This window comes from Mugil cephalus, chromosome 3 (assembly GCF_022458985.1).
Source record: "Mugil cephalus isolate CIBA_MC_2020 chromosome 3, CIBA_Mcephalus_1.1, whole genome shotgun sequence".
In the NCBI taxonomy this organism is placed as follows: Eukaryota; Metazoa; Chordata; class Actinopteri; order Mugiliformes; family Mugilidae; genus Mugil; species Mugil cephalus.
Genome location: NC_061772.1, coordinates 13,576,454 through 13,602,613, shown reverse-complemented (window position 1 = coordinate 13,602,613; position 26,160 = coordinate 13,576,454). Strand labels below are relative to the sequence as shown.

Genomic DNA, 26,160 nt, shown 5'->3' with positions numbered 1-26,160 from the left:
TCAGTTAATCTCTAGTTCCTTGTGAGAAATGGAAACACATATTAAAGAGCTGCAAGTAATTTATACAATATGAACGTGCATCTAAAATAACGAAAACTGTGTCAGTGTCCCAAAATACATACAGATCTAACTATAGAACGAGCTCAGGCTGAGCAACAGTTTTTAAGCACTAAATGCTAATGTCAGCATGCTAATATATATGCTGACTTTTATCAGGTACATGTTTTTACCAGTTGTTTATCATCCAGCTTTATGTTGCAGATATCTGTTAATTATCCCAAAATAACCTGTTTACTTTACAAAAAAAGGTAGTTTGGGAGGAACAGTTAAGGTAGATGTAAATGTGCAAAATTTGAGAATGCAATTGTCAATCTTATGAAGACACTATGATAAAATACTGTACAACAAATTGTGTAGATTCCCTCTACATTATATCACAATGATATTTTTCCTATTCTAAAATGTATCAGTCTTGGACGCTGCAATGCCACATGTCTGGTTAGGGAACCAAAGATACTTAAGCATTTTGGTGGAAAGTGATGAAACCCCTCTCTCTGACCATCTGCCATGGGGCTCTCCTCTGTCCTCTGCAGTCTGGACAGAGACAGGGACAGACTTGGCTGACCTAATGCTGAAACTTAAACAATGCCACCTTCCAATCCGAAGGCACTGCCTGAGTGACTGATGGTCACACTGAGAGATGGGGGCGCAAGCAAGTTGTGTTAAATTCTCAAACTGTCACGGCTGATATTTGCAGGTCTGACAGCAATGTCACTCACTCACACACACACACACACACACACACATGCATATATAAATACACACTTAACCCTGCACACATATGCATATCAGATGTCAACTGGCAAATGAGCGACTAGCGTGCAGAGTGTATATATGTGTAAAAGTGGCTCTATCCTGTGATTATGATTAATAGCAAAACTGTCACTGCATATCGGTTGTGGCTGAGTGCTTGTGTATGAGATTGTGCTCTACTATACAAACCACATGTCATATTCATTTAACGTGTCCGACACTCTTAAAGCCACGCAGAATTTTATGTGACATTATAGACATCATGGGGAGGTGGGCACTGAGAAACAACTGCAAATCATTCATTTGTTGCACAAACTGCGAGGGAAGCAGGAGCCAATTAATCAGCTGACGTTGCGACTTGTGTTAATTTAAAAGCCACTGTCGCTCAGTTTCAAGTGCAGATCCAGCCAGCTAGAGAGGTATTTAACAGCTCACTCCTGACTTAAAACCGCATTAGCTGTGGTGCTGGAGACAGCGGCAACATATCCAGCCAGGCTATAGTCTGGTCAGGGGGGCTCACATTCAGACTGAGCAATCCAACTGAGGCCCAATGCTGTAATTACACACGAGCAGATGGCCTTGCTGGAGGACTCTCCTCCCTCATTCCCTGCTTCTTTCAGATCCACTACCTGCAGCGCGCTGAGTTCTAACCGCCCCGCATTGTTACACATAGATTATTGTCCACAGGAAAAAAAGGAATGGAGGGCGGCTGCGCTATTAGAGACGTGAGTGCCATCGTTGAGGCAGTGTGTTTATTGGCACCAGTCTCCTGTGCACAGAGGTGTCACAAAAAAGACATCCTTGAATCCGTATGTGACTCTTTGAATTTCATGATTCTATTAGTGGGGTTGAGGTGTCTCATTTTTCTAAAGTTGAAATGAATTGCGTATTCAGAGACTGCGGCAGTAAGAAAAAAAAAGAAAAAAAAAACAGCTACACAGCGTAGTGTAGTGGGCCTTTGCAGAGAGTCTTTCTGTGCTCTCCCTTGAGATAAGGATAGAGTAGGATAGTTGCCTGCTGTGCTGGCCGTATCCTTTGTTCTCTTCTTGAAATCATGCAGGTGATTTACGAGCAAGGAATACGAATAATGCCTCTCTGTTGTGTTTTGCCGTGTTTCAGTCGTCCAGTGCAGACAGAGGCAGAAACAAATTGCAGTGAGATGATTTGCCAGAAAAAAATTCAGCAATATATATATATAATTTTAACTGTTAAATAAAGCTCGATGGTCAACGCATGAATGATACACACTTAACCGTGGATATTGACAGACTTGGGCTCTAGTCAGCATATATAAATATATTCCAGGCCCTGGAATTGTTTTGAAAGTTCTTGATAGAGATTAGACAGCTCCAGGCTTTAAAATGTAATGATTTGTCAAATCAAAATGATAGACAGGCCAGTGAGCGATCTGGTGACCAGATTCTAGATCCAGGCACTTCCTTTTAATCAAAAGCTGCAAAATGAAAACGCGAACAGTCAGCTGAAAAGCACACTGAGAAGAGTGCATTGCACAGGGAAATAAATTATACTTACCTCCTCCCTTGTTGTCATGTGTGTTTGCTATAAAACTGTCATCCAGAAGAAGCAATTACAGCATTGTTTGAGCCAACTACACGCTAACGGTTGGCTGCTCGGCGACATGGTTCACTTCATCATCTCATCCATCAGGGTCAAATCAGCAGAGCCGCTATGGTGGTGCTACTGAATGCTCAACAAGTATAGTGTCCACCTCTGTGCTTTAATAGCACACTCTTACTTGCCCATCGTGGCTGCTTTTCCTTTGTTTAATGGCAGGGCGAGGAGCAGGCTCCCCTTTTCCACTGAGACGCATAGAGCTGTAATTACACTCAGCCAGATTGGTATGGGAGAAAGGGCAGGGCAAGCATGCACCCATAGGACCCACACAAAACACATATTTAAGTAGCTACATATATATATATATAGTTCATAGGGACATAACATACCATTGGTCCATCCACATGCAGGTCACACAATGTTAGCGCCCTTACAGCTTATACTGTATAACACACACACACACACACACACACACACAGCTCCACTGACACTTGCTCCTGGTGATTTATTAAAGTGAGAGGAGAAAAGGAGAAGCACCAGGTACTGGTGATGGAGAGGGAAGAGGAGCCACAGGGAGACAGAGTGAGGTGGAAAACCACGTTTTTCCTCCTCTGAAACAGGACAGTCTCAGCTTTCAGCTAACAAAAAAAAATATGAGTTAATGTAATTATAATCTACATCAACACATTTAAGTCATTACTAGTTCACCTTCTGACTTGTCAATTACGGTTTGTAAGAATTGAGTTTCCAACAAGCGAATTATTACATTTAGGCTCGCCGGATCACCTACTGGGACTCTATATGATATCCCCGAAGAGCACGGATGAAATCCGAAACATTGTAAGTGAAACAGTCCATTTATTTGAGCTTGCTCCAGAGTCTTGGTATTTCTGAGTGCTGGCTTGCTGGCTTATTGAAGAACTTGATAGAAATGAGTGCTTATCTTTGACGAGTCCAAAAAAAAAAAAAAAAAGCAGGCTGTCAGCCGAGATCTCGGACAATTATTCATCATCGCAGACAGGTATTCAGTGCAACAACAAATTTTGCATACTCTGTGAAATGTGTGAAGGAAATAACTGGAAAACATGTAAGTTGTCTTCAATCTTTTTTCTTTTTTTTAATACTGTATATTTTTGGCTACATGGATAAATGTTAACTTTGCTTCTTGTTGAAGGGTCAGTTAAGATTAAAGCCACATAACATGGCTTGTTTCAATGGCTAGTCGTGCCTGCATGCTGTATGTCTGTGTGTGTTGGGACCAATGAATTGTGTTAGCAAGATGTTTAAGTGAGAATCTTGAATATTTTAACTGAAATAAATGGCACGGTTTATTGGATTCGATTAGGAAGATTAGATGAGATTAGCACTGTTAAACAACAAATGTTGATCTTGCTGAATTCTCGGGAATTCTGTGTCCTGTGTATTGATTATGCTTTGGTGCACCTCCAGCAACAAGTGTCGCCAAATCAGTCAGGAAAGAAATCATTGAAATTGCCACTTGAGGAAAAGGAAACAGGTGGGTTCATTCTGCTCCCTTTGTTTTTCTGCTTTTCCATCATTGAAACAACAAGCTGCGTCCATGACCATCACCAGCGTCCCTCATTTTTGTAGCGCCTCAGAGAAACATTTCTGTTTCTCTTCAGCCTGTGCTGTGGGGTCATAGTGAAAAGATGTTTTCGTGACTCGTATTCTCCAAAGCTGGCTGGGTTGGCTGTAGTTTCAAGGGCACCACAGCAGAATAGAAGGAATACAGTTGATGTTTTTCACTGCTGCTATCCTGACTTGTCACAGTGGGGAAGACACCAGTGTATTAATGTTGGTCCAGTTCCAGTATTCAGTGTCCTTGTGAGCCATGACAGTAACCAGCATGTTTAAAATGACCTCTAAGAGGAATGCAGCCATCATTAATACTCCTGCGCTTTCCCTCCTGTGACCAGTCCAGATATCTGCAATGATAAAGGTCTGCACCTTTATCACTGTTCAGTGTGTGATCCCTTTGTCATGGAGGGAGATTCACAGGTGCAATGTTAACAGTGTCTTTAATCATGTAAATGAGCCAGAGAGACGCTGTCTAGAACAATCCTAAGGAGCAATTCGGATGCTAGTTTTTCACATATACGTTAATTTATTGGTTAATTAAAACCATACCGCATTTGCACAAACTTTTATGTCCCTGTGGGTGAAGCTCTTACTGCATCGCTTCACGTTGCAGCTCTAGCAAATACACTATTTATTGCCATGCATGATGGATATCAAGTAAAGTATTTCTCAGCCCACGGATCCCACAGGTATACAGCTCTGGCAACAACAGCAAATAAAGTCAAGTCCCTTATTATTATTTCCCTGAAGGTTCTGAAATGTTGGCAGGAGTATAATAAAAAAAAAAAAAGTGAAATAATAAATCAAATGATTTATATTCATGCCTTTGGTAACATTATTTTCAGCTTAGTTTGCATGAATTCTAACTAAGCTGATAAATATTTTATTAAGTGTTTCCCATAGGACGACGCATTTACTTCCTAATCCTATTTAACTATAACATAATTCAATTTGTATTCATTTGCATTATAGTTTTTTTTTTTACTTTACTTTTACCTTACTTTTTCATTTTGTTCTAATTGCATGGATCATGGTTGTATTGCACTGCTACTACATGAAGCCGGGCAACAAAAAACAAAAAGTTGTTAAAATTAAGTTTTTTATTTTATCAGTGCGCAGTTTGTATCGACCGGTTTAAAACTAACTAAAAAATAAACCCATGCTGAGAGTGAACAATCCCTCCCCGAGGAGATCGCCATCAATCTTCGCCTGAAGAATAAACAGCCCTCTGCTTTGAAGGACACAGGGAAGTCCAGGGTGGATGCTTCATGCCTGTCGCTCTGTTACTTAGACATAACAGCTGGCTGCATCACATTAACACACAGATGGACATGTTCCCGTGGTTCATAACTTCTGGGTAATGTATCCTCCTCTTGTTGAGCTTCACTGCTGTTTTGTCCTCCTGTCATACGCTCAATTATTCGCCCGCGTATTTCTTCCGGGCTTTATTGTAAGTGATTTGATCCAACAACAAAGGCGCCGTCTTACCATAAATTATATCGGCCAGGATCATAATTCGCCCACCATCAGGTCGTCCTTTGCGATGTGCTGTGGATGATGGCCAAGAAAATTTCCCAGAGGAGTTGACAGAATGCAAATGAGAGGTCAAGGTTGTTCAAGTCAGTGTAATTTTGCATCTTGGCAGGTCTGCCGTAGGATGAGTCATGTTAGTGTTTTCCTCAGTTTTCGCTTCCTTCTGGAAGTGATAGTGACAGTGTTTACCAGCCCTCGATACATTTTTCTCCTGTGTGTATGATCTTCATCATGTTGCTGTGGGTTTGTCAGATTGCGTGGTGAGAAAAAAAGTTGAGATGACTCGCTTGAAATAAATAAATAAATAAATCCTTTGTGAGAACAGTGATGCAATTCCCTGCAATGTTTCTGACACTAATTAAAAAATGCTCTAAAATTTGTTCTGACTCAGATCAATTTGGGCTTGTGGAGTTAGTGGTTGCATTCTCAAATGTTTAATCTAAACTGCTCAGTGGTCTTTAACATCATTAACTTTATTACTAAAAGTATCCCCCCATCCTTTCCTACTAAATGTTTTACCCTCTTTGACTAAATGGAGTTACTCTGCCCTCTTCCTGTACGGCCTGGATCCAGGTGCTCAGATGAACTGTACTTGCTGTAGACCAATGGATGCCATGTGACTAGAACAATCAACTTTTCATGTACTGTTTTTCAGCCATCTCTCAACAATGCATTGCAGTTCTTTTAAAAGAATCATTGTGCGCCATCTTAAATGACAGTTACGCAATTTGCATTATCTGCGTTATATAACCCAGTAACACAGATGGCCCATATAAAAATGCATAAATGCAGCATTAAAGTTTTGCCAGGTGACATGTTTCTGTGAGATTGTTTCCTCCCTTAGACGTATGCTTCTTCTCGTCGATGTCGACGACTGGCAGTAAGTAGAGCATGACTGATCTGAAAACACTCATCTCACGCATCATGAATTACATTTTAAAAAAGAGAACGAGACAGAGAGAGAGAGAGAGAAAGAGAAACTTTTTTTGACAATGTAAAGCTTTCATGTTTTGTGCAAAGGCTTATATAGCGGAAATATTGTTTTTCAGAGAAAAAAGCAGCAGTATCTCGAGTTGTGTGTCACGTTACCAATGACGCCACATGCAGAGGATATTCCGTATGGTTGGTGAGGAGCACCCAAATGTCCCTCTCAACCTGAAACACAACAGCGTTAAATCGTTCCCTTTTAGGTAAATCCCTTGGTTTAAAAACCTGCCATATATACATATTTTATTTTAGATATATACTTTTACATTTTGATTACCATCATTCTATTAGATGCACTTGCAAGAACGCTGAATGAGAGGGTCGAAACATTTATTAATGTTGCCAAACTAAATCTTCAAAAGTCAATTGTCGGAAGTGAATTATTAGCTTTTAGCAGGGCGCTCTGCTGGGTGTCAGCTTTGCCATGACAGAGTATGTTACTTAAGGCTTTTAACCTTTTGTAGCCTATTGATATAAACCAGTATATAGCATGAGCCTAGTTCTTCACTTAACTGAATGAAACAGGTCGGACTAGCAATAGAAATAAACCTCCTGTTTAACTAAAGACGGTCAAGTGAACAGTGACGTATTTGCTTTGAAAACAAAGTGACCAGTCACTTAAAATGACTTTGTTCTATTACAATAGTGGCTGGGTTTGAAGGTTTGAAGGTTTCAAGATTGGAAATCTAAGAAATCTTTGGGTGCCACGTTACAAAGAATAAAGAGACTCACCAGCCCGCCCCTCAACTCTGCTTCACATCGGGGGCTTCAAGGCTGCCAAGTGGTGTGACATTTGCGATTCTCCTTTCGCAAGCGACGAGCGCCTCAACCCATGCACTAATGTTTACTTGTCAGCAAAGGTTACTATTTTATTTATTTTATTTCTCACGGTTGTCTTGTCGAACATGTGACACGAAAGCTTCCTTCATTCTTACGTACAGAGAGTAAAAGCCAGCGAGAGATTAAAAAAAAAAAGAGCATGCTGTGTACGACTGTCAGAAATATGAGTATGTGTCCTGGGGGTGGGATTGGGAGCAGTGTTGCCAGATTCAGTTGATGGTTTCCAGCTACAGCTACAGCTAAAAAAAATAAAATAAAAGTAAACAACAAAAATGTAGTCTATCTCAAAAAAACAATGCAAAGCATAGAAATAATCCAGCACCAAAAGACAGCATCAGCAGCCAACCACCACAACCAGTCACATGTGACTAATACAAAATATTTTTTTTTTAACATCATGGAATTAAGTAATGCACAATCATTGCGCTCATCCACGCACACAAGCAATAGCAACACAGTCATGGTAAATGGTTTTGTTTTTATATGTAGTCTTTCTACCTATTGGTACTAAAAGTATTTTGCATCTACCCATTCACTCACACATTCACACACACCGGTGTTGTTGTGTCGTGTTGAAGGACACTTGAGCATGTGGCACGTTCTAGGGAATGTGCCGCTAAACCTCTGGTTCATGGACAACCCCGCTCTACCTGCTGAACCTTAGCCACCCCGTCATGGGGAAATAATATAAATGTATTTTAAAATTGAAAAAAGCCCAGTGAAACGCATGAAACCCCCAGATCAGGCAGCGCTGCTGTGACCAAAGGAAAGGCCAAGTGTCTGGAGGAGGGGGTGAACGGTTGGCGCCCGTTCATGACAGTCTTCAGTTGTGCCAGACAAAACACCTTCTGCTGGTGTAGCACTGCATGGCCACTGAACGAATCAGTGGAGGAACTGTATATAATAAATACTTAAAGCAACGGTGTGAGACTTTTACATATAAAGTAAATGTCAGCTAGCTTGGAGCCACAAAGGACACGGAGTAGGCGATACAGCAATTACAGCAAAACCCACTGTGAGCAAATACAATTGCTGGCGGTTGAAAAGAAGAAAATAGAAGTGCCCAACAAAGCTTCTGATAAAAAAGAAAATCGTTCAGAAGGAAGATTACAGCCTTAAAAGAAAAGCGTTGGGCGGCGAGAGCAAAGACGGTAGATATGTATCAGACAGATGTCGACGTTAAAGGGAAGCTTACTGGACAACTGTTCAAAATGACCCGGATGTTTTAACACATTTGATCATACTTTATGCACATAGAAGAAAAGTAGACTTTTGTACAATATCTCACTAAATATATTTACATGACATACAATTCGCCCATCAGTGCAATACATAGGAATGTTGCATATTTACCAAATGTTAGACTCTTTCCTTTATGAAGAAAAATAATTCCAATGACAGAAGCTGATAGAACTAATGTGTAAAGTAACATGTGCAACTTTCATATTCGTTAAAAGCTTCACAGGAAATAAAAAAAATAAAATCTTAGTACCACCCTATCAACAATCAGATATTAAGCATTGAAAAAAGTAATAGATCACATGTACATATATATCTTCATACATGTAATGGATTGCTTTTGTACAAACATTTTATATAACTTTGGCAGTTTATCAGGAACAAAGTTATCGGAAAATATGAAACAATAATATCAAACTGTCAGTAATGTCATGTAAGCTTCCTTTCCAAAGCTCATGTTCACAGTGGTCATTCAGAAAGGCTGGAAGCCGATGGCCGAAAAGAAAGAACAAAAAGCCAAAGGAAAGAAAACACTTTCCATCCTTTCTGCTAAGACTGTTAGCACTGGAGGCTGTCATCATTGTTGTCATGGTTATAAAATTACAAACACCTATGAAGGTTTACATAGCAGTCATCGCCATTTAAAAAAAGATGGTCTATTTTCAGGTCGACTTAAAATACAAACAGTTTGAAGGCAAGGGGACAGGACCCTGCTCGGCGGTCACTGCGGAATCATGGGAGAGACATGACCGAGAAGAGGACATGCACAAGAGTGCTGTGTGGAAGAACGTGAAGCCGGGAAACGAGGGTGCAAAATGAACGACTCTGCAACAATCAGAACGCCACACGGTCAGAAAATGACTTACACCGGACAAAATAATCGAGCAAATTTCAAACATACTAAGTTCACCATAATTCATATACGTTAATTTAGTTCTTTTTTTTTCCACTGGTTTGGCACTTTATTGGAACAAATCTCTGTTCAAAAAGACTAAATGTTGTACAAAAGGTATCATGTCTCATTAACATAACTCGTAGAATATAGTACTTAATAGTAAGCATACGGTAAGTAAACACTTGTACATACTGTAGTTTTAAAATGAACATTCCAACAGATGTTTTACGCACATGCACAAAAAACAAACAAACACAACTCTCTCTCTTTCTCCCTCTTCCTGCCTCGCCATATTCGGGCCTCCTCCGCTTCTCTTTGGACAATCTCATGCTTCAGCCTCAATCCCGAGAGAACAAATGCTGTTACCGCTCTATCTCTCCCTCTGTCTTTTTTCTCTCTATCTCTCACGTAAGACAACAGCAACTCCTGTAATACTGCATTATGACGCTCCGCATTATGACACTTCCTCCGCCGAGCGTGTGTCTGTCTTGAGACGCACAAACTCTTTGGCCACCTCGTCGTTGGTCCTTTGAGAGAGTATCCTCATGATGGTGAGGCCCGTTTCATCCATGGAGATGCTCTTCACCAGCGGGTAGGAGGCGGAGCAGGTGCCCTTGTCGGCCAGCTCTCGGAGCTGGATGACCGTCATGCCGATGATGCGGTCCTCGCGGGCAAAGCAGTAGTCCTTTACGGAGACGTGCAGCTCGTAGGCCTCCGGACCGTGTTCATTGCTCAGAACACTGGGAGAACATGACACGAGGTGTAAGAGAGGTCCAACTCCAGACTTCAAACTTGTTTACATCATACAAAAGCGGAGTGAATACATTTATGTACTATCTAGAACAAAATAATGGCAGTACAGGAACTGACAATTAAGGATGTAAGTAGGCCTGGGCGGTAAGACACACATCACATTATATCATGGTATTTTTTTTTTATGCATAATCACGTGTTCACAACATTTTCTACTGGTTGAGAGAGGAATTAATGCAGTAGACTGACTAAGGATGGAATATTTCACTGTGATGATGAGTAAATATTATAGAACAATTTCACACTAATAGTAAAACAGGTTTGCACGGTCGCGTATTAGCACTGCCTGCTGATGTGGAAATCCGGGGACACATGCAGCTCAGAGATAAAAAATAAATAAATAAATTATCAAGATGAAATGAAAAAAACGGGGACAATTGCAGTTTCATTTATTTTGACATATTCATATTTAAACGTATTTAAACTGCTATGTCTGTAACGTCAATAGCAGCGCGACTGGCTACCGTAATAATTATAATCTGCACGCAACCTTTTTTTCTCATTAAAAAAAGGCTAAATGCAGCCTGTTCCCAGAAATCTGAGATGTTTTTTTTTTTGGCACAAGTCCTCTCGTTCTGTCCCTTAATTTTTTGGATCTTTTCGTCACCGTGCAGTGGCGCAGTCGCACCATGAGTGTTAAGAAACACCACATTGAAAACGGTCCACTCTGAAACAGTGTCTCACGGCGCAGCACTCCACTTAACACTGTGTAATCAAATACACCGGTATGCCGGTATATTAAAAATGTATATAATAACGGGAAACAATACCTGTATTCGGTATGAACCGGTACCGTATACTGCACAGCCCTAGTTGTAAGTCACTTAAAAGTCAAATTGACTTTGAATCTCATAGCTTAATAAAAAGCACAAAGCCTGGTGTTGAAGACTAGTACATGAGTGTAAACCAATTGCTTTTTGGACCCTGACATTCATCATTGTTCAACGTTGAATGCAACGTGTCAGTGAGGAGGTCTGGCTTTGTGACATCTCCCCAGAGAAAAGGCTCCTTATTGTATGCATGGCTATGACGAGCCAATTCAATCATGCTTTGCGAGTGAAATTAATATTCCTATTCAAATGAGCCATTATTCTAAGCCTGCTTTTTTCCTAATTATCCTCGGCAACTTAATGACTTCTTAAGATTCAAACGACAAGCCAGGAGTGAATCTATATGCAGATAGCACTGGGCGAGCCCTGATCAGCCTGATGCAGCTGCGGCTGTGATCGGTTTAGCTCTGCAACGTGGAGGAGTTGTTAAAAATTCTCCCAGTAAGGTGTCAAGTGTACAGGTTGCTGCAGGCTCTTATAGAGTGTGCCAACAACGTACTGTTTTTAAGGCCACATTTCTTAGGTCACATGAAGGCAGGTTAAATGTGGCATAAAACTAATTACATAAAAAAAACAAAAAAAATAAACAGCCATTGCTTGTTTGAAAGAAAAATGATACTCACTACTGGAATGTTTCATTGTACTTTGGTGACCAATTGTTATTCTTGGTCTTGGTGCTGAATTTGCGCTTCTTGTCAGCCAGGTGTGGACCCACAGCGTTGACCTCTACAAACGGCCGGAACATGGCGTTGGTCTGCCAGATGAGGTTGTTCACAGCAACCACTGAGAAGAGCAGAGGAAATTTTCATGCTGCTGATCACATAGTAGATACAGTTACCAGAGAGTAATGGGTGTGTAAAATACGATTCAGCACATTCCTGGCCCTATTTTCTATTTACTGACATGTATTTGTTTAATTCCTAGAGATAACGGACTAAACATGTCACATTATGCTGAGATACTGTCAGAGTAAACGCAACATTCTGATAGCAGAAACATTTCCAGTTGTCTAAACCTTAACAATAAACCTCTCTATGCGTTTGATATTAAAACAATGCCCGAGGATATGTCCACCGTGAAGGAGACAAAAGATACTGATTTATATGGGTGCTTCAAAAGACCAAGCTGGATTTTAAGTTTTAGATTTTGCTCTTGGTTAGCTGCTTAGATTTCCCCTAAAGGTAAAACTAAATCCTGTAATAATGGTTTTCCTTTAACAGAAAACCTTCTTAGAGGCTACCGTGTGATTGCCATAGCAACATAAACGCTAATCGCATTCCTATGTTTCTGCTCCTTCTGATTATAGTTGTTTTTTCAGCGGCTGTGCATATGGTGCTGCTACGAGGAGGCAGAATCGATGCTGTTGCAGTTATCTTTTAAGGTGGATCAAATTTTTTAAAAGTGACATTTCAACCGACACAGAAAAGAGAGAGAAAAAAAAAATCTCTGTATGGAACCTGATGGTCCTACAACCAATCAGACCCATTTTGTTGTAAACAAAGTCGACAACATGGCACTCAGATGTCATGTACGACTACATGGCTGCTGCTCTTCTGTCTGTCCCCATATAACGATATCAGTTCCCAAAGTTATGACTTCCAGGCTGCAATTTAAGCACTTTTGTGCAAAAATAAGTTAGAATCTGAGCAGGTATATGAAGCAACTATTTGTAATTAAGTAAATAAAGTTGTCGTACTTTATGCCAGCTAGAGGATTTCCCAGAGATGCTGGCAGCTCTTGGGCTGTGGGTGATACTAGCTAAATGCTAACATCAGCATGCTAACAGCTTTCAGTGAGAATGCTAACATGTCATCGTTAAGCAAGTAAAATGTTTGCTATGTACATCATCTTAGTTTAAAGTTAGCGTGCCAACATTTTACTTTTAGTACTTAACACTTAAAATAGTGCTGAGATACTGAGGATTGCAGTTTTCTTTTAACTGTTTAAATGTTTAAATTGTTGGTTAAACGACTGTCTGTGTACTTGGTTTAATGGAAATCTATTTCAACTGACACACTGGGAGTCAGGCGATCCTCTTATTCATCGGGTTTGTGATGAAACAAGTAACAGACTGACATGGCCTTTTAAAAATCAATGTCGCCGTGGCCTGATAAAAAAATGCAGACAGTAAAAAACTACACATAATTAAGATATATAAATTATTAGAGCTACGCTAACAGACAGTTTTATAGCTCCAGCAAGAACAGCAAAGAAACCACAGAGCAATGTGGTGTTTTTGTCTGCTTAACTACATTAGTTATGGCATCAGCAATATTTCAGATGTTAATTTCCTTGTTTTTTATGATTTTTGTGCATGGAGGAGCTCAAGCAATATACAACAACGGCGGTGATCATGGACCAAGAAGCCAATTACCACAAATGAGATTGAGTCTTTGAACACTCACAGGTGTGAATTAATTTGAATAGAAATGATGAAAAGCAGGACTGCGTATAGGAAAAAACTCACCCTTCACGCTGACTTTGTGCTCTCCTGTGCCAGGGTGAGAGATGAGATTCACTTGCATCGACACCTCCCCCACCGATCCATTGGATGACTGACCTGGACAGACACCAAAACAGCAACAGGAGAGGCATAATGAAAATCAGAGGGAAGGTAGCAAGAGAAATAGAGAGACCAGGATAGATAGAAGATTTAGGGAGGATCTAACACTGTGGGCGCAGCTTTTGCACAGAAATTGATCCATAAAGCTGTATATAAACACCTGACTGTGCATCAAAGCTAAGAAAGTCCAAACCCACAAAAACAGTAGGGGAGTAGACTGGATTTCAGCCCTTTGGAACCACAGAAACAAGCAAAAGCAGGATTTCCTTTAGCTTGTGGCTGAACAAGAACAACCACAAGAGGGGGAAAAAGAATTGTGGAATAATCTGCCTGGTTTGAAGGCCAAGGAAAATGGAGATGCGGCGAAGGGATCCACGAAATAAATGATGTTCTACATGATGTAGTCATCCAACTGTACAGCTCAAGAAAATGACAAAACACTGGCTTTGACGGCATGCAGGCAACTCAAGCAGAAATGAAAGGAGACAGAGAGGGGATGGGGTGAACAGAAATATGAGGGCAATGGACGAAATACGCCTGTGGGCATCACACCCAGCACAATTTCAATCACGCAGGGACAAACAATTAGAATGGACTGCTGACCATGTGTCTCAGTTTGCCCGATGCCACCAAGGCTGGCGTTGAGTACTGGAAGGCAAGTGGTGGAGTTACTGATGAAGGGGCATGCTGATCCAATAGCTAATCAATATGTGCCAAACATGCAGTGCCCATTATGGCTGGTAATGAAGGAACAAGCCTGGAGATTTGTTGTAGTTCTACCCTGATAGGATGGGAGAGGCCAGAAAAAACATTGCTGCTGCACAATTAAGCGCCAGACTTGTGGGAAATTAACAAAGCAATGAAACTGCGCATTTACATCAGCCATCGACGGAAATAATGCCGGGTGATCGATCGTTTTCCAATGGGAGTCCACCACGTGACGCTGCCAGCAAGTACATTTGTGGGGGAAAAAAGAAACTGCGACCGACAGTCTGAGAGACGCGGAGGGGCCGAACGGGAATAAGATAAATGAAGCAAAGGTAGATAAGACACCGCAGGGTCAGTAGATTAAGTGAGAAAAACGCTAACAAAATGAAGAGATAAGAACGGGTTAACTCGCTTGTTAATTAACTGCAGTAACCCTTAGACTACACTAAGTGACATATCAACAAAGCGGTGCTATATGAGGAAATTCATGCTTCATGCTTTAGAAAGTAAACTAGACTGGTGGAAGTACACAGAGACAACTCTATTTTCTAAAGCTGCTTCAACATTTGCTGGTCAATGCCGAGGATGTTTTCTGGGTCTGTGGTGGCCAGTGTCAAACACACTCCACAAACTGATGCACATGGTCAGTGATGCTGCAGGGGTGGAGGTGGACTCCCTGACCACAGCGTCAGATAGGAGGACATTAGCAAACGTAAAGATCATCATGGACAACTCTTCTCACCCACACTCCACAACACACTCGGCAGTAGCTCAGAAGGTAGAACAGTCATCCAATACCCAAAATGCACCACAGAACGCCACAGACGGTCATTCCTGCCTGTGGCCATCAAACTTTATAGCTCCACCTGCTGATTGCTGGTCAGTCGTAACACCCTTCAGACTCGGTCGTATTTTATTTGGGACCATTTAACTCTGCAAATTGTGAATAATATGTGCAACGTTTAGTTTTTATGCATCTATTTTTATATCATTTTTTTATTCTAACTGTCACTTTCAGCTACATCCTCAGCCCATTCTTTAACAGAGTAACATGTATGGCTCCAAAGGCACACGTGGCAAGATTAAACATGGCACGGTCTAAATGTGTCACTGTCAGAGCACAGGGGTTGGTGATTACCGCGTCCACTTGCGGTACATCAAGCGTCAGCAAATGTCCTCACTGTTTACTGACCTAATGCACATCAACCACCTCACTACTTCCACTTATAGGCACTGCATTAGACCACCCCAGATAAAGGGCAACAACATGGTGTGAAATTGGGGGAAGCGGGGGAGGAAGAGATGTGGAGCGGGAGGAAGGGGACAGACGCGTCGTCGCAATCTCGAAATAGCACGCAGGGAGAGGCAAATGCGTCCGTGCCCATCTGCCAGTCAGACAGAGCGAGAATGCTGGTTGGCCTGCTGGCTGAGCAGCTTTCTCCTACAGCCTTTCTCTTTCCTGCTGCCAGCCTATGCCGCGTTCTGCAAAGCTGAACACACCGAGGCAACCAGGAGCTTAAAGCTTCTACGCCCCGCTGGGCTGATTTCCCTCACAAGTCTCTTCGGACACTGTGAGGTATTTCTGCCGTTTTACAGGGAGAAAGAGAAAAGTTCCTTATAGAAAGAGCCGGATGCGATGGGAACACGTGAAAGTGGGTCAGTGATGACGAAGACAAAGCGCAAGCAGAGAGGCCAAAAGGGAATTTATAGGTTACAGACTACACGTATGAGTGTGGCCCGTCATTTATCATGACGTGGGTTTTATGTGTTTCATAACCAGATAGAGAAAAGAAGAGCTCAAACGCAATCCAGCCCTTGAGGGTATGGGGTGAAGCGGCCACAGATAGCTTCGCTTGTGTGTTTATTTTCCTATTTGTTTATTTATTTACAGTGAAAGCGAGAAATGACTTACGCAGTCAGTGGATAAGTGCAATTACTGCAATGTCCACTGCGCATATAAGCCTGAAGAAAATAAAGTGACACAGAGCCAAGACTGAAACCAGCGCACTGCTGAGGATTACACAGGCCGGGACAGGAATGACATTATTTTCAATCAGCTACAAGAAGCAATAGAAGCTATGAGTAAAGAAACGGAAATGAGCCTTTTGTTTTTGATTTTCTTTATGATTACAGCACGGAAAGACTGCAGACATAGATATGATAGAAAGTGTAAAAAGGAGCAGAATATGTGCGAATGAACTATTACTATCAAGTTTAATTTGAAAAAGTTTTCCCACTGGCCGATTTACAGTTTTTGAATTTTGAATGCTCCAAAACCTTCCCAGCCAAAAAGTAATGAGCTTGGCTGTCTCCTTACCTTGAGAGGTTTGGGTGCATATATATTTCTTGATCAAGGCATCTGTAGGTTGAGTGTAAAGGCTGAGAGCATATTTGAGGGACTTCATATCAGGGCTCTTTTCCAGGAATGTTTTCTTCAGCCCGTTTCCTCCAGCATGGAAGTATTGCTGTAAGAAAAGAGTAAATGTTTACCATGTATAGCATTTGTCAAGAGAACTTTGAAGTAACACCAAGAAGGAACCCCCATTTAAGTTTATGCACAACAATGAGTTACGGTTAAAATAACCTAGGATTATGTGGACAGCATCCATTTTTACAAGCAGGAGACCAGACAGGAGACAGCGGTAATAGTTACTTTTGTGGCTAATTACCAGGAATTTAAATGTGAAACCACTGCTTGGGTGGTTAATGCACATTTGTACTGATCAGCCTGATAGCTGAGGAGAGACAAGGCTTTGCATGCATTTAAATGCTGTCACTCCCACATGTGGATAGTGGGAGGGTGGCCGTGGAAGGATTTTATTAAGAAAGGAAGGAATGATTAATACAACAACTTGGAGACACGATTCCAAACACTTAATAGCCTTTTTTTTCATGTTCTTATCCATTTAGCTGGCTGTCCTCTGTAACACGTGATCATTACAAGGACAATACAAGGAATATCTGCCAGGCAGCGTTAGCAAAGGGACAAAAATAGAGCAGATAGATAGAGAGAGGGTCTACACCTCGGTACCAGGTGACATCTGTAACACACGATATTCACCAGACAGAGAATAACACCCCAGCAGAGAGAGTGTGGGCCAATACTTTTTTTCAAGAGGTGTCAGGTAAGCGCTTGGCAGTGAAGCGACACAGTGGGAGACACTGTTTACCGCCTCACCGATGACTCAGGAGTCATAAAACTTGACCGACATGTGCCTCTTGTGAGCTTGGCGTGCAGGGCATGCGTCATGGGTTTATTAAGTGAAGTGAAATTCAGTTGCACACACAAAGGGAAACTACACATACGTATTGCCTACAGCAAGAAATAAATATCTTTTGTAAATGATGTTTTCTGTTTATAGTTTAGGTTTTCTGTCACAGATGAGCATGCTTGGAAAAAACAAACAAAAAATCAAGAAGGTCATGGTGGCTTACAGCAAGCATGTCTTCAAAAAAACTGTGGTAAAAGTTATGGTAAATCTTATCAGTTGCAGTTTACTTCATGTTTACTTAAAACTGTCCAGTAAACTGTTGCCTGGTGTTTGAATATGCCCACAGTGTCCTTGCTGGCCTTGCACTCCCTCTGGCAAAAAGACAAGAATCAACCTGCATGCTCAAAATATCACCGTGCCTCTGGCAACATTACCTGTCCAACCGCCACCCATCTGACATCTCTTCTCTCTTACCTCCCTCCTCTTTCCTCCTGCTTTTTTATATCCTTACTTATGTGGTTAATTTCTTAGTTTATCGGGTCTTTCTTTTTTATCTTTCCAATTATCTTGTTTTTCTTTATCCTTAAGGCTTACGGGGGTTTGCACGATGCGGCGCACAATGTGAGGTGACACCTTTCCGTTGATTATACTGGAACAAGTCAGTGATCCCATACATTCATCTATGTAATACCTGCGTGTGTGTCTGTGTGTGTGCATGCATGTATGTATTTAGTATTTCAGACTTGAAATTTGATGAAAAGGTTGAAATAGCCCTGCTCCTACAATCACTCCCAGGTCAGAGTTCAAAGAAAAAGGATAAATGTATTATTGGGAATCTGTTAAATGGACTGTATTGCCACACGGGCCAGTGAATTTAACTATTTTCCCAGCCATTAGTTTGTAGAGGTTCAAAGTTCAGCCTGCCTGACACATTCTCAGTAATCCCAACATGCACTCATGGTCAAATATTAGACTAAATACTGTGTACTGTGTTCGGGTTTACTTCTCATCCTAAGTAAAAATGCTGGTGACTTTTATGTTCCTATTTATGTTTTCTTTATGTTTCCTTTCTTACTGTAGATTATAGTAGATACTGTAGATTATAGGAGATGCAGTATGATAATGTGATGCAGGATGGTGGGAGAAGGCCGTCGGCATTGCAGCTCCTCATCCAATCAGCTGTTTCTCCTTAACTTTGTTAATTGAGTGGTCTCTTTGGAATACTGATGCAAAGAAGCGAGGTGATTGATCTATACCTGCAGGTAGTTCCACTGTGACAGCCAAATCAATTCGTTTTCTCTGTGCTTTATTATGCAGTGGCACCTCATCATAACTCTTGTCCTCTTGTCCCTGTAGAACTGAGGTTCGGTCTTAAACCTGCCTTAAAAAAACGGCAGTTTTTTTTTTTTTTTGTAATTCTGCAGTAATTTTGAAAGCTTGATGAAAATGATTTAGTTTGGGTGCAACATGTCTTGTAGCTTCAGCTTGTGTGTCATCAAAAAACAAGGAAATAAAAGGAGGTACTAACTCAATCAAAGAGCATAATTGCGGTGGCTCTTGTTAAAATTAAATTGCTTGTTAAAATGTCCTTTTATCATTTTTATATTTGTATTTTTTTTCTTCTTCTAACAAAGCCATCAACTAAGTAGGTTTCTTTTTCTCCAATTCAGATATGTAGAAAGATTTCCATCATGTGAATGTCTGGATATAAACATTACTACTCTTCCTGCCCACGTTAGCCCCGGCATTTACACTTAAGAAAAAAAGATGGGGAGACAATAATGCTTAAACCACACAACTCCAGCCTCTGATGTTTTAATGAGCCTTTGACTTCCAATATGGTAATTTAAGTGACTGACATATCTCCGCTCTGCTATGTGCAAATGCTCTGTTTTTTGGAGGTGAAGTTTAGCCATCCTGCAAGGCCAACGGCATAATCAACAAAATACTCACCTTGATGGTGGGAAGCACAAGGTCCATGGCTGCACACTGGCGCGGTGTCAGACTTCTGGCTTCCTCTCGAATTACATGCTCCTGGAGGGATACCAGAGAGTTAGTTGTCCTGACCCTAACTTTCTTCACCATCGCTCTTCAGAGACTTACTGCCCAAAATACCTAGCACGCTCAGGCTTCCATAATAAATGGTCATTCTGAACCTCCACTTCATCTCTTATTATTGAATTACCCTAGGTGAGGAATGGGAAGATATTAGAGCAATTACTGTTTACAAAACAGAAGCAGTTGGAGTCATTTAAAACCCGCTGAGCGTCTGATAAATTTGGGGCTTGATGTCTCACACCAGCACTCAACACAGCAAAAAAAAATCTATTTTAATCATGAAAATTTTATGTTGTCAATTGTAAATTGTTACTTTTGTGATCTATGAATTGGTAACAGATGAAATAACATCTGGCACGGCGGTATTCCCTTACAGGCCATAGACAAGGCTGCATGAATGTTTTATGAAACAGTGCCCTGAAGAAATTGCTTCTTGTTTCTGGAAGTTTTTGCATGAGCTAAATGTTTGTGAAAATGCACCTCCCACCCTTCAGATGAAGCGCATGTATCCAGTCATAATCGGGATATGGCACAGATTTAATCAAAGAAAATACTATTTTAAACAGCTTTGAGAGTGCTAGCGTGAGAAGAAACTTGCTTTAATCAACATCTACGCTAAGATGCCGCCTGGATTTTATGCCAGAACTCTACTGGGTCCCCTTGATTTGCATTGTCTGTGGTGCAATCTGTCTGGCTCCCCTTCTGTTCCAACAGATTTCTGTCCATTCTTGTGCGTGCCAGCCCAACAGAAAGTGTTTATATAATATAGGGTGGGTTTGATGCGATGCAAGTGCGGAGTAGAACTGTCGAAGCATTTTCATAAACAAATATGGCATGTTCTGTTACTCCGACTGGGTGTAGGTCTATCCAGCTGTGTGCAAAGCCCCTTTGGTTTATGCTCCTTGATAATTAACTAATAACTAATAACTAATAATATAACTAATAACTAATATCATGACCAGCCTCTAAAGAACTGGAATGGGCATGAAAAAGGAAATGTTTTGCCTATTTAGACAATGCTGTTGCTGTTTGGCCAAAACACCCTCTAATTAATGTATATTTATACGTTTTCCAAACAATTATAACATTACATAAAGAAGTAATTTATCTTCCTACCAAATCCAGGAGGAAAAGCCGATAACACGCTACAAGCCATCTCTTGTAACATATTTGCTTTGACAGATAAGTGCTGCGTAGAGATGAGCACGGGATTTGTGGAGGTCAAAGGACATGATTGTGAAATTGTTCCCGCACACAGCTAATACATTATAGACAAACAACATTTCAGCCCGAATAGCTCCTCTCCTGTTCCACTGCATCTGTGCCGGTTAAGTTGGTCGCAGGGTACAACACTAGAACTGCATTTTGTCAGGTGTTTGGGTATGTGTTATATCAAAATGTGTATTATATATATAAAAGGACCACTCTAATAACACAGCAAATAACACACAAAAAGTCACCCCGGAGAATACACATACTGATACTGGATCGCATGGCAGAAATACTTGAGAGGAAGATTATCAGTCATGATCATTAGTAACAAGAGGATGATTAAGCACTTTAATACTTTGAGAGGAAGAGGGAAACACACCCATCTATGTACTGATGATCGGTGGCCAGATGTTGCCCCATAGGACATCTGATAGAGTCCAATGCACAACACAAATGAGCAAATCAATGGGGACACACATGCATCCTGTAAGACCAGCGAAACACACCTAATGGTTTCAGTGCACCCCTGTATGACTCAAAACTGAACCAACTCTCAGGGGTAGTGTCATACCATAATAAAAACCACAGCGTAGCCACTGATGCATTCCAGTGCCTCAGCACATGGAGCTCGAGGGATCAAACATCCTCCAGTTACATCAGCAGCATCAACAGCTGATGCACCGAGCTCTAATGTACAGCGTCCAACCCAACATTATCAATCTGTTTTTTAGTTGATCTAGTTTTTTGGATTAATGTCGAGTTACTTTTAGTTTGTATATTATCAAGCATAACATTATGACCACCTTCCTAATATTGTGTAGGTCTCCGTTCTCCATTCTTCTGAGGGTGTCCTGTGGTGTCTGGCAACAGGAAGTTGTTAGTGGGGGCCTTTAGGTCCTGTAGGTCGAGGGAAGGGGCCTTTGTGGATCAAACTTGTTCCAGTGCATCCCGCAGATACTTGATCAGATTGGGATCTTTTTCATGTTTTTTTTTCAGTTGTTCCTAAACCGTTTCTGTGTGTGTCTGTGTCAGGCTGCATCCTGTTGGGGATGGCTGCGGCCATCAAGGAGTGTCAGTGCTATTGGGGTGGGGGTGTCTGGTCTGGTCTAGGTGGGTGGTACAAGTAACATCCACATGAATGCCAGGTCGAAACGTATCACAGCAGTATACTGTATTGTCACAAGATGGTCAGTGTTATTTACTTATTGTCAGTTTTTTTAATGTTGCGGCTGATCAGTGTAGAATAGATTCTTGGTAAATAGTACGTAGGCATAGTGCATGTTTGACTTAAACTTAAACATTGAGAAGTCTCTCTGAAATCAGACACGTGTCAAAAAATTCACCTTCAGTTTGGATAGTTGTCCCAAGTCCTTGGCAGCACTGAAGATCATCTGAGCTCCCTGCTGTGCGACAAGCAAATATGTGTACATTATTACATTACCAGTCAGCTGTTTTTGGTCTGTTGGCAAACATTATACAGATGGGTCAGCAGATAAATGATAAAAGAAACGGCAATGACAGCACACATGACATTTTAGGCTGTGTAGGTCCAGCATTTCTTGTGGGAGTGAGTAGCTTCCCTTGGAGTGAGGTGGAGTGAATAAAATAATGAAGGAAAGAAAGGTGAGGTGAAAAATGTCCAGCTATGACAGAGGGATTAACAGTATGACAAAATTTACCCCCTGTGTTAAAATATTCAATGATGTTTCATCTCATGTACGGTAATTTGACTGTCAAGAGGAAGCACGGGCGAGCTGAACAGATGGAAGCAAAAAGAAAGAGACAGGTGGACAAGAGGGGGGAGGTGGAGGCCAAGCCGTGAGACGAAAAGAGTAAGAGAAAAGAGACAGAAAGCTGATCAAACTCACACTCTGGTCATTCAGTGGAGGTAGAACAATTGTTCTCTCGATGGTGTTCAGCACGATTTTCCAGAGCTCTTTGAGGACTCGTTTTAGCACGGTCTTCTCACAAATCTTGGCAAATAACATCAAACTGTAGAGCAGGAAAAAAAAGGGCATTTGGTCGGGTCAACACTCCTTAAACATTTCTCATAAACTGAACCAACACGGCTGAAGGCGTCTTCAGAAATAATCTGATTAAATAAAGAGAAACACCTATGATTCATGGTATAAATGCAACAGCTTTAATCTCATCCTATTGTGCAGGCAGGGTCTCAGAGACCGGAGGAAGGATTAGGTATTTCCATATCATTAAGAGGATTCCCTGTAATACCCCATTGGCCTCAATGTTGGTTTGACAAATGGTTAAGAACGATTCCTAGAGCTCAGCTGAACTATATCAGTCAAAAGTGCTGTTGAAGTACACCATAGTGTATATTAGCTTGAAATAATAGAAATTCACAGATAGTCACCTTTTATTTTGTTAGTATTGATTAAACTGCTTCATTTGGAGAAACTCAAATGAAACAAACTGGAATGAAAACTAAGAATGTCATCGATCTTCATTTCAAAAAATGATTGATAACGTGACTGATACTGAGAAGGGTTCTTTGGTTTCTTCACAGTGAATTGTAAAAAAAGACTACGTTAAAAGATACGTCAGCGTTGAGTAAAACAGGGTTGGCAGAAAGTTGAATGGTTGGCTCCAATTTTTCTCCAGCAAAGCACATCGTCATCTGGCAAAGTACTATATTGACCAACAAATGAATTCCCTCAATAATCATGAATGTATTACTCTGTTGTAATAATGACGGTGCATTTTTACTGCTGACATCATGACTGCTGTGATCAAACAATTGTGACCGAGAGCTGCACTCAGCACTCATGGGCCGGGCTTGTTCCAGAGCATCCCACAGATACTTGATCAGTTTGGGGTTATGGGCTGTTCAGGAAGCTGTGTCAACAGCTTGGACTATTTTTCTTTTGCTATTTAAGCTGTTTTTGTGGTGTGGAGGGCCACATTAGTAGTGCTGCTGCTATATAACATAAATACCAGGATCACATTTCCCAGCAGAACACTGCATTACAAAAAGATTATTTAATGTTATTCCCTCCACCTGTCGTTGGTTTTAATGTAATTTCTGATTGGTGTACACTTGGATTAATGACTAATTATTAATTTGCGGCCAAAAATGAAAGGCCAAATGGCAAGCTGCCATATATGTCCCTCCACTGCACTCAATAGGTACCCACTTTTTGTCCAGAAGGTCCATAAGGGGTCGGAGGACGGTCTCTGCATCCATGGCGGCGTTGCTCCCTTTGGCTGTACCTTTCATCTGGACCAGCTCTTGGTTCATCTGCTTCACACAGTCCTCAATCACAGGTTGGAAACTGGGGGAACGAGACAACGACAATCACTTAAAGCTTATTCATATTTCATGCAGCAGCTAGTTAACCACTTTGAGTAACACTATCCCGCTGTGACAATTATATCGTTTGTGGGGTATTAAGAGCAAGGGTGTCTTTTGTTCAAGCTGAAATGTTAACTCGCTGTGCTCGATGAACATGGTGCACAGCAGGAGCTCGCGTCAATTATATTTTGAGTACATCTTCTGTCGATAACTAAGCAGCCCTGCAGTACATTTTCTTTCTTCTCACAGAACGAGACATACATAAAGACCTGTTGAAAACGATCTCACACTGGCACACAACCCTTTTTTAGGCACACCAACACTCACCTGGAGCCAAACACTCCGCTGAGCTCATCTAGCACTGTGTTGAGTTTGTTCTGCAGCTCCTTTAGCAGATCACTGGCCTCCGCATCCAGCTGTCAGTGGAGGACAGACAGTTACTACATCATTACACTTTGTGCACGAGCCCACACTGGCTAGAACTCTGTATCTCTGGAGGAAGCCTCAACTGGGGTGGGGGTGTCGGAGTGGAGGAGGGAGGGGGGGCAACGCGCACAGAGGAGAGGTAACCTGTCTTGCTGGTGGCCTCCCGCTCCTTCTGCCTGCCATCTGTGCTGAGCAACGCTCTGAATACCAATGGACAGCTCACTTCCGAGAGCTGCGATGATGACTGCTTGCCGTTCATGAAGCTAAAAGGAAGCAGCCAGCTAGCCACTTTTCAAAACGGCACAGTTTTATGCACTCTTTCACAAGTTACAGAAGAGCTGTGAGCCGCCTACATCTGGGGGGAATGCAGCTTACAGACATCTATAAACAAAGCTTTTAAAAGTACAGATGTTCTGACTCTGAAATCCTCTGGCCGACCCTTTTCTAGACTTCTTTTTCAGTGTTTTGTGTACATTTTAAAAAACGCTGGATTATTCAGATTAATGCCAGTAAGTAAAAGCTTCTTAAATCATGAACCACAGACCTAAATATTCGCTGAGAGATGAGACACAACCAATGGACAATTTTCAATACTCGCCCTTACAAAAAAAAAAAACAGCACATTTTATTCACAGCATGTACAGTATATGTCCATGCATGGCATGTGTTGGTTTCAGCTTCATATTTATGCATGTGCATGTGATGAATGCTCATGTTTGTGTCTATCGGGTGTGCTGAAGATATTCACAAGAAATGCATGAGTGGATATCAGATATTTCTGCCGTACGCCACGTGTGACTGCAATTGTGTGTCAGTACTTGTGCGTATGACCTCATCTGTTTGCCTCAGTGCTTATGAATTACGCTCAGCGTGTGCTAATGTCCAAATATTGATGTTTTGGATGGGGGTGGAGAACATATGTCGTTAAGGCTCAGCGCAGAGATGGATGTGTGAGGCGAGGCACCGCACCACATGCATGGCAGATCGTCACGTTTGACGCGATAAGCTCAGCCGTGGAGTTGCTCATCTCACACATTCTGATGGTGGATGGCTCAGCTGGGAAGCAAATGTGTAAACTAAACCTTTTTAAAGATACTGTTATTATGCAGACATGCCTTCATCTGCAGCACCAACGAGACTGATTTATATGCACGCGCGCACACTGCCGTCACCTCAGCGGCAGTGATTGCAGCATACAATATTTTTGTGTCCCACAGAAAATTGCCCATAAAGGTTTGAGTTATTTTACAATCTGAGTAACAGATAACATCAATTTGCATGACATAAAAAAAAGAAATACTATATGGCTTGTGCTTTTATCAGTCCCCCAAGGCTTGGGGAAGGTTTTCATTTATACTTTAATTTGCTGATTGTCTGAAAAACCGATGTAAGTCAGTTTAATTTGTACGTGTCTTAATGAATACTGGCAAGGGAAGGAAGTTCAGCCCATTGCTAGACAAACTGAGGCATCGTGGTAGAAAGTCTTTCCTTTAAAGCAGTCGCAGGGATTTCTGTGACTTGGCAAGAGAGGGAGTTTTGGGCTTTGA

General features: G+C 41.4%; 1 protein-coding gene across 5 annotated transcripts in view; it reads right to left on the bottom strand.

The window, feature by feature from the left end:
- Positions 1-8,576: 8,576 nt before the first annotated feature.
- LOC125005202 (protein unc-13 homolog C) overlaps positions 8,577-26,160 on the bottom strand; it is a 97,317-nt gene continuing 79,733 nt past the window's right edge. For 3 of the 5 annotated variants that reach the window (XM_047580321.1, XM_047580324.1, XM_047580323.1), the window contains 9 exons: positions 24,515-24,603; positions 24,030-24,167; positions 22,746-22,869; positions 22,221-22,280; positions 19,561-19,641; positions 16,713-16,860; positions 13,592-13,684; positions 11,748-11,907; positions 8,577-10,221 (listed from right to left, as the gene is read on the bottom strand). In XM_047580321.1, coding sequence (XP_047436277.1) covers positions 9,936-10,221; positions 11,748-11,907; positions 13,592-13,684; positions 16,713-16,860; positions 19,561-19,641; positions 22,221-22,280; positions 22,746-22,869; positions 24,030-24,167; positions 24,515-24,603 — 1,179 coding nt within the window. In that variant the 3' untranslated portion in view covers positions 8,577-9,935. The remainder of the gene's footprint in view (positions 10,222-11,747; positions 11,908-13,591; positions 13,685-16,712; positions 16,861-19,560; positions 19,642-22,220; positions 22,281-22,745; positions 22,870-24,029; positions 24,168-24,514; positions 24,604-26,160) is intronic. The other 2 variants (XM_047580322.1, XM_047580325.1) reach the window with 1 other exon arrangement.